The 12,989-nt window shown below is 37.5% G+C and overlaps 1 protein-coding gene across 2 annotated transcripts in view; it reads left to right on the forward strand.

Annotated features, from left to right (window-relative positions):
• Positions 1–9,840, forward strand: part of RNASET2 (ribonuclease T2) — a 38,782-nt gene extending 28,942 nt beyond the window's left edge. For both annotated transcript variants that reach the window (XM_089530032.1, XM_089530033.1), the window contains 4 exons: positions 1,549–1,662; positions 2,836–2,881; positions 4,936–5,010; positions 7,264–9,840. In XM_089530032.1, coding sequence (XP_089386158.1) covers positions 1,549–1,662; positions 2,836–2,881; positions 4,936–5,010; positions 7,264–7,482 — 454 coding nt within the window. In that variant the 3' untranslated portion in view covers positions 7,483–9,840. The remainder of the gene's footprint in view (positions 1–1,548; positions 1,663–2,835; positions 2,882–4,935; positions 5,011–7,263) is intronic.
• The last annotated feature ends 3,149 nt before the right edge of the window (positions 9,841–12,989 follow it).

Genomic DNA, 12,989 nt, shown 5'->3' on the forward strand with positions numbered 1-12,989 from the left:
GCGACCTTGAAAGGAAGAAAAATCTACACAGAGCTTCAGTACTGGTGATGCTCACTGAAGGAGGGAATCTAGCAATTAACCTTTGTCATTTCGTGATGTAGTCAAGCGGGTGACATTGATATGTAACAAATGGAAATCTGCTAGGAGCAAGAATGAGATGGCTTTTTTTTCAATTCACTAATGAAAGCAAAGATTGTTTTTGTTGTTACATTAGAGTGTTCAGGGTTTGTGGTTTCCATAGTTTCCATAGAAAAGACAGAAATGCTGCAGCTCTACACTTGGCAAGCTTTTTTCTGAAGCTGTACTAACAGGTACCTGTCAGACTGGAGATGGTAGCAGTATGAATCCAGTCCTATCAAGTATAGTCCATTAACACAGAAAATGTTTTCTCACCAAATATCAGAAGATCTGAACATGTTTTGAGTGATTGCCATCATGGGGAAAAGTATGAAAACCCACAGTTCCAGTAATTTGATATATGTAAACTGTAAGGCTTAGATCCTAGCATAAGAAGGAAACAAAAGAAGGTTCCCTGTGCCCCTCTTCCTGCCTAGACTCATTACATCTCACAGGGAATCTTCAGTAGAGGGTCAAAGACCTTGAATACATGGGATGGGACATAGCATTGCTGGAGGAGGAAGAAACTCCAGATAAGCTGGAGGGGTTCCTGAATCTGAACAATTTTCCCTCTCCCCTGTAGCAGACCCCACAACCCATCACAGGAGGGTTCAGGAGCCCCCAGAGAGTGTTCTTAGGGGACTGCTTTTGAGAAGAGAGCTTCAGAAACATTAATTCCATCCATTTTTTTTATTAAACTTAGCCATCAATTCCAAGACAATATTCTATTTCTTGTATCTTTGTTTTGCTCTTTTTTAAAGCCTTTCAAGATTTTAATTTTAATTTTATTGAGACATATGTTAATCTGTACTCATTGAACAGTGGTGTACTTGTACTGGATTCCACTTCTGGAATCAACAATCTATCAAGACATCATGTAAAACAACTAGAGAGGGCTGGAAAATCCTCTGGAGCAGAAAAAGGCTGCAGCAGAAGGGGAAGAAAGGCCACATATATCTGGCCATGGGTACAAAAGCACACCAATAACTCTTGGGCATAGAGATTCTGTAGTTTTAATGGGTAGTCATATTAATAGATGATGCTGATATTATTTTTATATAGATGTTTTACTTGTTCATATTTCAAAAACAACATTAAAATAGAAATGCTACATTATGCAAAATCATGCCCCCACACTGATATTAGAGAAACACCTCCCCCCCCCCCCCCCCCACACACACACTTCTGTTAGAAAGTGCACTTCTGAAAATGCCTTCTGGAAAATGCACTTCTGGAAAAGAAATAATTGCTCCTGAGATTTGATTACTGTTGGAGGATATGGAGAGCAAAATCTTTTAAAGTTAAAAATGTTGGAGGCTTAACTGGGCACATGTTTAAGATTTTCTTCTGCAATTTTATGTTGCATAATTTTCTCTGGACACACCTCTGCTTAAAGATGTACAGTAACTTTGTATTGTTTTCTTTGTGTAGGAAACATGAGTGGGAAAAACATGGAACTTGTGCAGCTGAGCTGGAATCTCTTAATTCTGAAAAAAAGTACTTCAGTAAAGCACTGGAACTCTATAAAAATCTTGACCTTAACAGGTGATGTAAATTCTGAGGTTTCTGCAACATGCAGGCATTCTGTGGTTAAAATATACCACAGAATATTCCAGAAATAATCCATCTTGAGACCACTTTAACTGCCCTGACCCAATTTTAGGGAAACTGTAGTTTTCTGAGACATTTAGCCTTCTCTTTCAGAGAGCTCTGGTGCCACAATAAACTACAGTTCTCAGGATTCCCTCACACTGAGCCAGGCCAATTAAAGCGGGCTCAAACTGGATTATTCCTGCAGTGTGTTTTGACCCTAAGTAGCCTTATGAACACACACACACACACACACACACACACACACACACACACCCTGCAAGTTATGATAGGTTAATAATATAATTCCTCAAAGCAGCTGTCATAAATAAAAAGGCATTTAAACAAGGCATATAAAATAAATAAGGTAAATGTTGGAGTTCAAGCAAATATGAAAATACATAGAGGAGCAGTTTGCTTTGAATATAGTTGGTTCACATGGGTACAAGCTACATTCCTTGACATCTCATCATTGTACCACACAGGCTAAGAGTGTAGCTCACATGTGCCCAATACTGTTCTCTAGCTACATATGAGAAACAGTAGAAGTAAGCAAGCAAACTGTTATAGATCCGTGTCTTCTGTTACTGACCTTCTCATTAAGGAGCTCATGATAAGCTGCCAAGGAGCCTTAGCATTTCCTAGAACATAGTTTGAAGATCACTGACCTATATAACTGATTTAATAATAGCTGTCATTATTATTATTAATAATAATAATTAATAATTATTCAAAGTTCTATAAATACAGTTAAGATGAAAAGTTAATGAATTCCCCTGATGTGACATTCTCTATTGCATGGTAGGCCAGCATTGCTGATGGGAAGTAGAACTTAACTATTATGATACAAAACCTGTCCATGGCAGAGTGTCTTAAGGATCCGTGAATACTGACCTCTATCTTACATGCACACACTGTGTAACAGCTTGTTAGGGCAAACCAATAATAGAAGTAATGTGTGCAGCATGGTTTTACTGAGGACATGTAGTTGAGAGAAACTGCTTTTTCTGGTTACATACATTTTTTTCTGTCCAACCTTTTCCTGCTTTCTCAGTACAGTAATTATTGACACTGTATGTAATGAACGGATCCATCTTTTTGTTGCTAAATGAATGTTCTCCCTTTCAGTTACCTCTTAAAACTGGGGATAAAGCCTGGAACCACCTATTATCAGGTAAGAAGAGACATGGCTTTGTATTATTATTATTATTATTATTATTATTATTATTATTATTATTATAGTTTATTTCTATAGTGCTGTAAATGTACACAGTGCTGTACATACAGATAATCAAATCAATAAAAATATAAAACCTGCCAATGACATACAATCTACAAAATACATATAAACAGTATGTAGTAATATAAAATAGAATTAGTTAAAAACAGGCAACAATTAAAACATCAACATCTACTATCTAATCAAATATCAGCTAAATATTCACACAGTGCCTGGGAACACTTCCCTGAACAGGGTGGTCTTCAACTCAAATTTAAAAGTCATCAATGAAGTGATGACTCATGTTCGTGGGAGAAGAAGGTTCCAGGAGTGAGGGGCAGCAAGTGAAAAGGGACGAATCTGGGACAGGGCAGTGGAGATCCTAGGCTGGGACAGCAGACCTTGACTACTAGAATGGAGAGTACAAGTGGGAATTTAAAGAGAAAGAAGTTCAGATAAATAAAGAGGGGCCAGCCCATGGCAGGGCTTTAAAAGTTAATAACAGAAGCTTATACTGGATACAGAAGGGAAAGGGGAGCCAGTGAAGGGATGATAATAAAGGAGAAACATGGTCAAATTGGCGAGCAGATGTAATGATGCGTGCTGCTGAATGCTGGATGGAAATTAAAGGGCAAAGATGAGAATTGCGCTCTGCTATAAAAGAGTAAACTTGTTTATATAACTTGGGTCTAGACTATCTGAAAGACTATTTCCCCATGTGTCTGCATATGTTTTAAGATGTTTGGTGACAACTTTGTCTTGGTCCAACCATCTCATGGATACATTTGATTGATAACACAAGAGAGGGCCTATGGAACTCCCTCCCATAGGAAGCTAGGCTTTGGGCCCAGAAAAGCCAGCTTCTGGGTGGCTTGGAGCTGTGGTCTTTTGATGCTGCATGCCCAGAAGATGTCCAGCCAACCAGACAGGAGCAGCTTCAAGCTGCTCCAGGGGTGTGGTGTTTTGATGCCGCACACCCCCGGAGCACATGGAAACCTCCCTGGGGTTGGCTTGGAGCTGCCTAAGGTGGCCTGTTATCAGCCCAAAAAGGAGTGTATCTTTTCTGCTTCCATTTGGGCCAGTTCCAGGGTGGATTGGAGCCACGTGCATCTGTTTGCCATGGCTCTCGGGCACGCAGCTCTGGGGCAGACCCAGTCTCTTTCACCCATTAGTCTGGCAGGCAAAGATTTTTTTTAAAAAAAACTCAGACAGGCTGTTGGCCACTGAATGACTGCAACAAAAGGGTCATTTCATCGGCAGTGTTTTACTTTCCCACCTTTTCTTGTTCTATTTTTTAGATGTTTTTAAATATTTTAATTCAATGCTTGGTTTTAATATGATAGCTGATTTAAGTATTTACTATGGCTCTTTAATTTCACAAATAATTGCTTTTTAGCTGTATTCATGTTGTAAACTGTCTTGGGTGCTACAGTGTGAGACAGCCAGAACAATAGTCAACAAATGAGTACAGTTGGCCCACCATATTTGCAGCTTTGACTTTTGCGGATTTGATTATTTGTGGATTTGATATGTTTTCTCTAGGAATATTAGGTCCTCCAGTGCAACTCTGCTTGGATGTTGACCACAGAATTGTGCTTGTGGATCTAGGAACCATTAGAGAAAACACTTCTCTAGGCATATGTGGGTCCTCTGACACAATTCTGTGGTCAACCTCCAGTGAATATTAACCATAGAGTTGTGCTGGAGGATGTACAGATTCCTATAGAGGTCTTCTCTCACATTAAAAAATGCTTTTTTTATTTGTGATTTTCCCACTTTCACAGTGGTCCTGCACCCCTAACCTCAGTGAATGGGAAGAGCCCACTGTAAATGAGATGTTGCATCATAAGACAAATGGTCTATTTAAATTTAGGTTCTGAGTTATCGATCTATTTCCATAGTTCCATGCAGTTTTTGTACAAGAACTGTTTCATAGGAAAACATATTTCATATGAAAACTTGCATTTGATTTTTTGAACCATTCAATGGTCTTGTGTTTAAATCTCCAGATGGCTGCCATCAAAGAAGCACTTACAAGTGTTTACAATGTAACACCAAAGATTCAGTGTCTTCCCCCAGAAGAGGTACCTCTTTCTTTCTTAGTAATCTCTCTTCTCTTATTTTATGAAATTTTGATTTTAATATTTTGAAGCCTGAAGTGGGATTATCTTTGAAAACTTAGGCCTGAAACAGACGTGCCAAATAAAGCAGCTTCTGGTGCTTCATGGGCATGGCATTCAGATGACACATGCCCCCAGAGCAGTCAGAAGCCGCTCCATAGCCATGCTGAGGCAGCAGGAGCCAGAATTTTCAGGAGCAGATTTAATCTACTGCTGCCATCAGTCCATATGGGACCACAGCAGCGGACCACTTCAGGAGTGGGCTATGTGGTCACCACAGTCACGGCCCTGTTGGGGCCAGAGTATCCTCTGGCCACTCCTTCCAGGCTGCCTGGTTCAGTCCTAACTCAGCTTGTAAGTCATTTATTGTGTTTAACTTCCAAAATATTATTTAACAATTTTCCAAAATATTGGAGAGATGTAGATTTTTACATGTTTGTAACCTTAAAACAGCTTTTTTGGAGTGCATTCAGCCCTCCATATCCACAGATTCAAACATCCACAGTTTGAAAATATTTTTAAGATATAGAAAATCCAAACAGCAAACTTTGATTATGCCATTGTGTATTAGGAACACCATTTTACTTTGCCATTGTATTTAATGGGACTTGAGTATCCACGGATTTTGGTATCCATGGGAGGATCTCGAAACAAACCCTAGTGGATACCAAGGGCCCACTGTACATTGATTTTGATTACCTAGAATAGTTCTTAGAAATATTTCTCTTTATGTTATTCCTTGCAGTATTCCAGCGCATCCAAACTAAAGACAGGGACAGATGTAACTGAAGACAGTTTTTCTTTGAATCTAATTAATCTTGGCTTAATTAATTAATTAATCAATGACAACTCACTCAACATTAGAGCACATAGTGTGTGCTTCAGTACAGTTGTTATTTTTTTAGTTTCGTGTTGTGGAACATTTCATAATGATGAGTAGCTCCTCTTCCCCCTCCCTCAGCTCCATAACCTGTCACTATGTGAGATGTTTTGGCTGTTATTCTCCTGCTTGGAAAAACAACAAGTTAAAGGTGCCTTGAGAGCTTAGTATTGTATGTGCTATCAATTTAATTTTACTTTCACAGGCATGCATGAATGCAACTCTTTTCAAGGCCAGGCTAGTTCTTACATAGCAAGAGCTTACTTTCAATTCCTAGAATAGAGTGGTAGAGATGTAGGTTTCCAGTTGCCGGTGAACTTCAAATGTAAGCCAGTCATGAGGAATGCTGAGAGCTGCAGACAAACAGCATCTGGAGAGTCACGTGATTCTCACCCTTGCCCTATAACATTTGGTTTCCCTACCCACCCTTTGGCCAGATGCACACTCCCTTAGGACAAACTGTTTCAAGCTCCCCAGTACCTCTGTATATGATAAGGGACCACTATTTGAGAAATACAGTCCTAAACCCATGATGGGTGCAAGACTCTCATCATACAGTTCTCTTGATTGTTGCATTTTCCCCCAGGTTAGAATTTTATTGAGCTGCATGATACAGTTAACATTTCTGAGGAATAATGTCCTATTGAAATCATTGGCATCTGCCCCCTCCCCATTTCTTATAGTAAAGTATGGATTATGGCTTGAAAATGTAGATTTTTCCCCCTGTAATGCACCATTTCTGTTCTATCAATTAGTGCAAAACACACATTGATTAATCTCTATGAATGAAATAATTATTTGAAGAGTCTAAAAATGGTTGATTAATGTGAATTTTAAGTGGAGTACTAATCTGTGAAAGGCATTGACTTCAAGTAGAGCCTTTAGGGCTGAAGAATGGGGTATAAATATTGTAAATAAACAAACAAATAAATAAGTACTGTCCAGATTTCCCCCAGGAAAAGAACAACTGGGGGAAGGTAGTTTTAAGCTAAATAGTTCATGGTGTTTGCTGATATTTCTTAGTATATATTTCACTTATTTCTTAGCCATCTTGACAAGATAACTTTTCATTTTAATTTTAAAAACTGGATAAATAATATTCCATACACTGAGTATTCATTTAATCATGCTTTTTCTGTAGTTCTAAATGCAATATATCTCTAATTAAATTTAGACATTCACCTTTAGCATTTATTTAGCTTGCCTTTTAATGCTCTCAGCTGACCAACCAGTACTATTGATCTATAAAAAAATTCATATAAGTTTCTGCTTTTCAGCTACAGATGTCTGTCATGGGCTTTTAAATCTGAGACTCAATTTTACTTTATCTTCCTCAGGGTCAACTACAGGTAATTGGTCAGATTAAATTCTGTCTCACCAAGGAGTTTGTTCTGAGAAACTGTACACAGCCAACTGTACACACTGATTCCTTTTCGTCCCATGAAGATAAGTTCTTAAACATAGAAGATCTCTCAGACTGCAAAGATACCCTGACATATTACCCTTCACACACGCATACTTGGAAGCACTTTGTGGCAAATACTGTTAACTTGTAATGAAGTATGCATCATTGTTCAGAGACAAAATGTTTCTCACCCAGACGTATACTAGGAAACTTTATATTGTTTACGTTCTCCTTGCTATGGATGCATGAGTGCAAATTACAGTATTGTCATAATGGTTGTAGAAACTGAGAAGATTCATTTCTGTGGAATATCTTTTTTCATTAGAACTGCTAAAATACCATTGCTTCTGTGTTTTGAAAATGAACTTCATGCATTTTAGAAATTTCTTTTTCAAGTTGAATAGCTCTGTCTCTCTGTCTGCTACCGCCTGCAAATTATTGCAGTAAAACAAGCTTCCAACTTTTGAGAAATTACATCAGGTTTTTGTAATATTTTCCTGAACCTTACATGAGGGTAAGAAAATAAATAATATCTCAAATTCGGATAATATTGGCAAAAAAGGGATATTTCCTTTTAAAAGGTAATTTTGTGAGGCTTGCTCCTTCAGAGGTAACAAATTGACAGAAACTACAACAATATAAGTAATCTGAATCTCCTTTAAACAGCAAATGCCATGTGGTCAGTTGGTCCATTAGCAAGCTGCCCCTGATCACAGTGGCAAAGGCAGTAACATACGCTTGCTTTTATTCCAGAGTAATATCATTCAACACAATAAGGTTGCTCTAGAACACAGTTGGGGAAAGTGCCTGTCTAGATATTGTTGGAATGCAATTTCTATTAGCCTTAATCAGCCACAACAGTGTTGCTGTCCAGCAGTATCCGGAGGGCTACATTTTCCCCACCACTGCTTACTAGTTAGGATTGCACCATGAAGCTAGATTGCTCTAGTGCAATCACTTGCAGAGATATAGCTTCTTTTTTGGAATTCTTGTTAGTTCTTAAGATTTAGTGATAATTTGTTTTTTTTCTTGTGGGTATCAAGTTTCTTACCTTTGATCTTTTTTGTTTATTTGTTTGTATGTTAAAATCAAGACTTGGATATCAAACATTGGTTGTGCTTAATTTCTCTGGTGTAGTTTGATCCCTATATTCTCAGTTTTCAGCCATCATTTTGAGCTTACTACTTAGATTACATGTAGCTTCTGATCTTCTGGAGGCTTAACATAAAGAAGAACATAACAGATAGTGGATTTGGGCCAGTGATACCCTATCCAAACTGCTGTAGTTGTACTTGTTTTCTTTTTTTAAAAAAATTCTGCATTCCCAATATAAATGACAAAAGGGAACAGTTTTGAAAACTAAACCTTGATTCTTGAAATTGTTTTGAGGTTGTTGTTTTTTTATTGCTTTTTGTTTGTTTGTTTTTTGCTGCTTTACCACCAAAACTAGTTGGAAAAGATTCAGTGTTCACTTGTCTCTGATAATCAAATTCAGCACTTTCAAATGCATGGGAGTGGGGCGAAACCCTGTTCGCTATGTAAAGAATATTGACAAATTTTCTAATCCTCACTGAGAAAAGATGGCTTGAACCCACCAATAAATAAATAAATATTTTTTTAAAAGTTACCTGCAGTGGGATTAGTGCTCACTCCTTGGCTTTTTATGCAAAACCATTGTTTTGTGCTAACTACATTTTCCCACAAAAATCACTGTACGTTATGCATTATCCAGTCAGGGTTGATCAAAAGCAGTGATTTTGTTTAGAAAATCAAAAGTTGAAGATAAGTTGATCTTTTCCCCCATTAAACAATAAATTAAAAAGCCAAGATATCACTAATACTGATTTTACAATTTCTAATTATATTTTTTAATTGATAGCACAGTTCAATGAACAGAGAATGGCTGTGGGTGCAGCAGCACAGTAAGGATGAAGAGACAAAATGCACTGGGTTCTGTTTTTGATAAAATTAAAAACCAATTCAGAATGACGGCCACTAAAATTTAAAAAAATATAACAATTGAAAAATGCACAAACATTCTCACAATCGCTTGTATTCAGGGGACAACTTAAATTTTTTTGTTCTCACATGCAAAGAGAAATGAAAACTTGCATCCCTATTACTGGCGCTTGTCATAATGGTTGTACACACAGTACATCGTTTCAGATAGTTTTTAACTCAGGCATATCATAAATTGGTGTGTCACTTTTTTAACAAGGTCAACTGGAGAATATTATATAGGTTAGATTTTTGAGAGTAAAGTCATCTCTAAGCCAGTAAATGTGCCTTAAGTGGAATCCTTCACATAAACAAGACTTTTTACCACTGTTGTATTTAACACTTATTACACACACACACACACACACACACACACACACATATATATTGCAAGTAATAATACGTCTTGGTTGTATACATTATAATTGTTAGTATAGTCTACCAATAAAACTGCCACCCACCTATGGCTTATTCTGTTTCTTTTTCAATAAAATGCTTTACAGACATCTTATCTTGATAAGTTTGTTTTTTGGTGAATACAAATTGCACACCATCACAAATTATTTAAACAAGTTTAAAAAGTTTTGTATGCCTCAACCTTTTTCTCCTCTGGGCTTTACCACTGAGTTATTGTAATTTTGACATCGTATAAATTGTTTCTTCTTCTTTCTTAGGTATTTTGGAGCATGAAATTCCTCATATTTTGCTGAACTTGAAAACATTATTGATACTGATATCCAGAGCATTGTCCAGCCAGATTTTGGGGAATTTGTTTTAGTACACTGAAGGATATCATGGTTGTAGGGATTTGGCTAACTACCTATATGCTTAATTGTTACCCATCTAGGTGGTTAACAATATGCTGGAGGGTGATGACTAGCTTGGTCTTAGAGGTTGTTAGCATTTGTTTGGTGCTGGCCAGTTTGATGGAGGTAGTTCTATGGTCCTTTCTTAATGAAAGTTTAACACCTGCTGCTGAGCTATTTGTATTCTTATAGGTAAGATGCTTAGTAAAAATTCAACATGAAGGACCTATGGAAGAAGCAAATGATAATTCTATAGACCCATCTCAATCTTTTGTTTGGATATGGCACTGGGAAAGCATAGGTCATGCTAATGAAGAGTCTTTGTCAGATGAAAGACAGGAGGATTGCCATTTTCACTGACAATGTTATACAGCTAGATCTGCTCAATTTAATAGGATTAGGAAGACCAATGTATTGTATTCCAATCTTCAGGTTCAAATTGAGAAAATGGGGTTTCTGCTTGATCCCAGAAAAGTTATAATTGAAGATCCTGCCAGGTTCTCTCTTGTCCTCCATGGTTTTAACATCTGTTAAAGGCTGGGTGAAGTTATCTGGGTTTGATGTGAAGCATATGTGGCTATGAGAATGGTCAGTCAGAATGGAATCAGGCAGTAGGAGGACTAAACCACCAAAAAAAAAAAAAAAAAGTATGAAGCGCCACTTTGTTTGTTTGTTTTCTTTGCTGCCTTTCTCCCAAAAGGGACCCTAAGTGGCTCACAGATAAAAACATTAACAGAATAATTACAATAAAATTTAAAACAATTAAAATAATCTAAAAAACAGTATAAAATTACATTAAAATATACAAAAGTTAAAAGTTAACTAAAACACACATAGTCCATAAAACCACCCTGGCATGATTATATATTCAATGCCTGCTTTTTAAAAAGTCTTGGCTTGTTGACAAAAACCAAGCAGGGAGGGGACCAGCCTAGCCACCCATGGAAGGGTATTCCAGAGGGTGGGAGCAGCCACCAAGAAGGCTCACTCACATTTCTTCACCAAGCAAGCCTGCAATGGTGGTGGGACCAAGAGAAAGCCTTCCCCTGAAGATTTTAGTGTTCTGGCAGGTTCATATGGGGAGATACAGTTCTTCAAATAGCCTGGACCTAAGCCATATAGGGCTTTATATGTCATGACCAGCAGTTTGAATTGTGCCTGAAAATGAACCGCTAGCCAGTGAAGCCATTTCAATAAGGGAATTATATGCTCCCCATAACTGGCCCCCTATAACTCATCAGCATTGTAGCTGTAGTGTTTGCATTTGCCAAAGTTTCTGAACAGTTTTCAAAGGTAGCTCCACTTAGAGTGCATTACAGTAGTCCAAACAGGATATAACCATATAGCTATATCATATACTCATCGTAGAAACATAGAATGTAAGAAGTATGAGTCTGGGGAAGCTAGATGGTAAAACCAGAAATGGAACATATAAACATAGCAATACTTGGAGTGAGCGAGCTAAAATGGGCAGTAATGGGACACTTTGAGTCACAATTACACAATGTTCCACTTTTCAGGAAATGAAAAGATGAGAAGGAACGAGGTGGCCTTCATAGTGAGAACAGCCATAGCAAAATCAGTCATTGGATATAACACAAAGTCAGATTGAGTTACGTCAATAAGGCTTCAGGGAAAACCCATTAACATTACCATAATCCAAGTATATGTGCCAAAAAGGCAGAGGAAGAAGAAATTGAGATTCTATGACGGGAGTCCAGGAGGAGATCGATTACACCCAAACATGACTTCTTGTTAACAATAGGTGACTGAAATGTTAAAGTAGGAACCTGAGAAGAATCAAAGACTGCAGGAAAATTTGGACTAGAAACAAGAAATGAAGCTGGAGAGCGACTGATAGGGTTTTGTGAGGACAACACTCTGTTCATAGCAAATACCTTCTTCATACAACTAGAGAGGAGACTATACATTGACAACACCAGACAGCCAATACAAAATTAGGTAGACATAATTGGAAGCAGAAAATGGCAGAAGCTCCATCCTCTCTGTAAAAACATAGCTAGGAGTAGATAGTGGCACAGACCATGAATTTCTAATATCAAAAATCTGAGTAAAGCATAAGAAAAAACCCAAACTAACCAAAACACCAAAAAACAACCCGAGAAACATCCCAGCAGAGTTCAAAGATAATGTGAAAAATAGATTTGCACTACTGTTACTAAGCATAATCGATGGGGAACCAGATGAACTATGGCCAGAAGCAAGGGACATATTCAAATAGCAATGTAGAAAGACAGTATCTATAGCCAAAAAGAAAGAGATAAATCAATGGATGACAGACAAAACACTCAAAGACAGATGGTAAGCAAAAGAATAAGGAAACAGGTACAGAACTTTAATTATTACTGCAATTGTCCAGTGATTAGTGTGTAGAGACAAAGAGAATTACTATAGTAATCACTTCAGGGAAATAGAAGAGGACAACAAAAAAGGAAGAACAAGATACCTTTTTCACAAGATCAGGGAAATAAAAGGCAAATTCATGCAAAGGTTAGGGATGCTCTATGATCAACAAAGGAACATAACATATGACCAAGACAAAATAAAAACGATAGAAGGAATACACAAAAGAGCTATATAAAAGAGATGAAAGGATGTATGACACAGGGAAGAAGAATCATATGAAGATGAATCCCAGATTTTGGAAAGTGAATTGTATGCTGCACTAAGAGCAATTAAGAGGAACAAATCACCAGGAATGGATGATCTACCAACGGAGTTATTCCAGGAATGGATGATCTACCAGTAGAGTTACTGCAGTTTACAGAGACAGAATGAACTTTAGTTATAACTAAAATTTGCTAGCATATAGGGAAAAGAAAACAGTGGTACA

The sequence above is a fragment of the Sceloporus occidentalis genome, unplaced genomic scaffold (assembly GCF_023333645.1).
Source record: "Sceloporus occidentalis isolate IW3139 unplaced genomic scaffold, rSceOcc1.0.p SCAF_6, whole genome shotgun sequence".
NCBI classification, from domain to species: Eukaryota; Metazoa; Chordata; class Lepidosauria; order Squamata; family Phrynosomatidae; genus Sceloporus; species Sceloporus occidentalis.